Genomic DNA, 4,524 nt, shown 5'->3' with positions numbered 1-4,524 from the left:
TTCCTCCGTAGTGTATATTTTTTACATTTTCATGTAAGACGAGTTTCATGGGACCGTGGGAGTATTTAGCTTTGAGGTTTGTTGTTTTCCATGAATCCTGTTTAGGAGTACTTGCTCCAATTTAAAATAATCGCTTAAAATAGATGTACATATACACTAAAATATATCTAGATACATTCATTTTTTGACGATTATTTTGTATCGGAGGAAATAACATTTTCACTTAAACCTTCCACTACACCTGTCTGTCGTATGAAGATATTTTCTTCTGTTTCCATATTCAGCCACACAAGTAGCTTTCCCTCTCGTTGCCGATCCCATCCACATCTCTCCCCGCCTATAAAATCGCAGCTCTAGAACATATCATCTTCACTCCCTGTGCTACTAACCTCACTGCTCACCTTAGTTCCAAACCACAAAAGATTTTCGTTAGCAATAGCAACTAAGCTCCAATGGAGGAATTCAAGAAGTCTTCCGGGGGCCTGATGTCCAGCGGCAAGGTGGTCGCGGACGCAGCCATGTCGGCGTTCGAGACAAAGAGCGTCGAGAACATCGACAAGGAAAAGGTCGCCGGCGCCTCTGCTGAGATCCTGGACTCCACTTCCAAGTACGCCAAGCTAGAGGACAAGCCGGCCGGGCAGTACCTCGAGAAGGCCGAGGTGTACCTGAAGCAGTACAGCTCCGGCGGCGCCGAGAAGGAGAAAACTGACGTACCTGCTGCCGCTGCCGCTGACGCGCCGAAGCCGGCAGCAGCGGAGGAGGCACCCAAGGAGCCAGCGCCTGCGCCTGCGCCTGCCGCGGAGGAAGGCAAGTCATCCGATGGATTCGGTCTCGACGACGCCATGAAGGGGGCCGAGTCGCTCATGGAGAAGAAGGGTGATGGAGAGGAGAGTGGCGGCGGTGGGTTCATGAAGATGGCCCAGGGATTCATGAAGTAGAACTCGGTTTGCTGCATATGTATGCACGTTGCTCTTGCTATAAGTTTGTGTGCTGCTTCCCTTATCCCTTACGTATTTAATTACTGTTCTGCTCATATTTGGGTCTGTAAAGGTGCTTGAAGTATCCATGTGTAATGAATAATCCAGTTGTGCTTCCATGATTTCGGTTGTACAATTACTCCTGTATCATGCCTGATTGCCTGTGGTCAGCGAGCTACATGATCCTCTTACTAATTACTAGATTTAGATGTGCGCCTTGGCGCACGATCCCGTAAAATTCGTGTTGATTTACAATTTGTATATCAACGATGAAAATCAGATGAGAAAATGATAATATGTTTTTTTAGATTTTATAAAACAAATAGATAGCACACAATAAAAAGATGAAGCCAGTTTGTGCAAACCTGCAGGTTTTTAGTACAGTCTCCTCTGCTAAATTAAAATACAAATAAAAGTGATATGAGTAAGAAGATGCAAGAACTGAGCTCAAACTAATCCTAGAGTGCATCTATAACTTTCAGAATAAATAATTGTGTGCTGACTCTCTTGATCACAATGTAACCAACACCACTAAACAAAAAGTGAATTCACACGTCACATTGCCTCATTGAAATGTGTGGTTGTCGGGCACATCATCTTTATTCGAAAGCTCGGAGATGCCAATGATATTAGTAGAACCCTATTGACTATGCATAAATTATATACATGTATCATTCATATAGATATAATAAACAAAACCTTGGAGAAGAACAATAGCAGAAGTCATATAGTGCACCTTAACACTATAGGTGTGGAAGTTAAATTGTCTCCCTGATGCCTGGGGCCACAAGAGAAGACAGACAAAACATGTCCATGGTTTAATCACAGTGAGGTGAAGAATCTGAGCATACCAACAATTGTAATCCTCAGGGTAAGTTATGCGTCATAAGCTTGATTTCATTCTAGCAAAAGGAGCATATCTGTGAATAACAGAAATAACACATGAGCAAATTAGTTTAGTGTTCGAGAGCAATTTCTCATGATCATGAATTCTTACACACACTCGTCTTTATGGACAAGAGGTCAATAATTGGACCTAAAAATCACCCTAGTATATTCACAAGTAATTGGATATTTTTTCAAAGGACAAGAACCTAATGCAATTTCTTTAGTAAATCGAAATCGCACGTGAAAATTCTATTTCAGTATCAAAATATTGATGCTATGAAGTGAAGCAAACTGAAAGGCCAAATTGTAAATATAATTGCCTCTCTTGGAACTGGAAACTGGAAATTCCAAGAGATTGACCTCATATTGCCTTGTGGCTGCTGGCATCTGTCCTGGAGCAGCCCTGGACTGGGGAGCAGCCACATATGCATCGCCGAACCTCATTTACCAGGTATTACCCAGAAGATACTGTAATAAAAGAGAGTAAAGTTAGTATGTTTTGTCACAATGCTGCTGGAAGCTAGATGGAAATATAAGAGGCTCCTGTTGGCATAGACCAAAGAAAATTTCTTGTTGATACAAATGCTAGTCTTATGTGAGATCGCAATGACTCTAAATCTTAAGGAGCTCGCATGGATAAGCACCGAGGCAAATCTTATGACAAAAGTCTTCAGTTTTATCTGAAATCGAGCAACGCCCATATGAAGTGCTAAAAGAGACAGATTCCAAGTATAAGAAAATTAAAGAAAGTACGATGTAAGGCTACAAACCTGTAAGAACATCATATTTGTATGGAAACATATGCCATTTATGGTTGCAGGAGTAGGAAGGACTAATAGCACTATATACTGTACCTAAACGTAGTGTGAGCCTGCTCATAGAAAGTAAGTTGCTCTTTAATTGCAAGAGCGAAACCAGTATGTATATTCAAAAGGAAAAATAGGAGCACTTGTCTAGGTCTTGAATTTGTTATTATCTGGTGCAGCTGGTTCTTTTTCAGGTGGCTAGAGCAGGGCAGAGCTTCATCTCCATCAACCAAGGAGGGAAATCCAGGAACACTCGAATACTTTCCTTGTAAACCTGAAAAAGAAAGAAAAGATAGAAAGCATTAGAAGCAAAAAATGTATCCAAATTGATTTTCCAAGAAACCATGAGACATTATCATTCTATTCAACTTATAAAATTGTAATTAAGCAAGAGTACTTTTGGTTAGCAGACAGTAAACATATGTCCTGGATACCGTAAATGGTTCAAACACAAGTACTAAAACCAGCTGGAAGCAGACCCATACAGAGTATATAACGGAAAACCAATAGTTGCATAGATCATATGGTTTTGAAATAACACAAGATTATGAAATAAGAGTAGTACATAGACACAAGGTGCCCACTCAATTTGTCAGCAGAGGTGTCCATTACTTCCTACACATAGCGTAAGACCTAACATAATCCATAAATGATATGATAACCTACAACGAAACACCAGAAGAAGCGACCAAAGTTTAGGTACCAATGATCACACCTCATAATCTGTTGGGTGACCGTCAGAATACTGCCTTCTTCTTCTTGGGGAGTCCATCAGCCTGAGGTTTTGACACCAGCGGCCTGCGCCTACACATGTTTTACACAGGCTTGAATCAACAAAGGAACTTTATCAAGTTAAACTACTAAGGGTGAATTTTAACCAGCAAAACAATGTTCATAAGGTAATGAACAATGGTCTTTTATTGGCTGCTAACACAGATCATTGGTGGGTCAAACCATTAACTATAAAATTAAACTTTCCAAAAATGTAGAAATTATGCAAAGAAAGATAGAAGCTAATCAATAAGATTAGCTCAAAAAACCCTTTTTGCACATGAACAATTTACCAGCCATATAATATTTAGAACACAAGAGGAAAAAGAACACTGCAGTGCAGAATGTCCACTCTTGAACGTTAATGATCATTATACAAATATAGGCTACAGTCCATTCATGCTCAACTTTTTTACTGCCTCAAATGGTGTTTTAGAGCAGAGAAAACATAGGGGATCAATACGACGCAACCTATCAGGATTTTTTTTCCAAGCTGGGATCTACACTTTAAAAAAATCACTTGCCTTTGAAAAAAGGTAGCTGGTAATAAACACAATATGTCTATGGAACAATAACCTTCCGTGTGCATTTGAGCCTTCATCCTAGTGTCCATACAGAACGTCAGAACCTGAAAAGCATACCATTAATCCAAATCCTGCTGCTCCGGTTAAGTAAGTACCCTGAGCAGAAGTGGCACATACCTCCAAAATCCTGTTCATCATGAATTTAAGAGGAATTCCTACACTTCAAATGTAGGCAGGACATCAGAGGTGGTTCTTGGAAAAATATCACCATATAAGGCTGGAAGGGCTGACAAAATACCATGATCTCCAGAGAGATCCTAAGCGGGAGAGCAGAATGACAGTTTCTATCAGTACAACCCTGTATAAAGATGGGAAAATGAGTATTACATTCAGTGTCTCCACTCACCCATGTATTGAAATAAAATTTTGGTTCTTTTGAAGCTAAACCATCTGAGTATCGATAAAAAGAGAGGCTTTTAAAGATGCAAAATATAACCAACATGTACAGAGAAGCATATCATGTTCTAACCAACCTTTTGGTGAGGCGCAACGAAGACT

The 4,524-nt window shown here is 40.1% G+C and overlaps 1 protein-coding gene across 1 annotated transcript; it reads left to right on the top strand.

The window, feature by feature from the left end:
* Positions 1 to 358: 358 nt before the first annotated feature.
* Positions 359 to 1,092, top strand: LOC124665601 (nodulin-related protein 2-like). The gene has a single exon (XM_047202994.1). It carries the CDS (start codon positions 453 to 455, stop codon positions 936 to 938), a length of 486 nt encoding a protein of 161 aa, XP_047058950.1. The 5' UTR covers positions 359 to 452; the 3' UTR covers positions 939 to 1,092.
* Positions 1,093 to 4,524: the final 3,432 nt, after the last annotated feature.

This window comes from Lolium rigidum, chromosome 6, assembly GCF_022539505.1.
Source record: "Lolium rigidum isolate FL_2022 chromosome 6, APGP_CSIRO_Lrig_0.1, whole genome shotgun sequence".
NCBI classification, from domain to species: Eukaryota; Viridiplantae; Streptophyta; class Magnoliopsida; order Poales; family Poaceae; genus Lolium; species Lolium rigidum.
The sequence above is the reverse complement of the archived record's forward strand: the minus strand, read 5'-3'. Positions and strand labels throughout refer to the sequence as shown.

Excerpts from the sequence above, each read along its gene's own strand:
- LOC124665601 (XM_047202994.1), top strand. The coding sequence starts at position 453 with ATGGAGGAATTCAAGAAGTCTTCCGGGGGCCTGATGTCCAGCGGCAAG.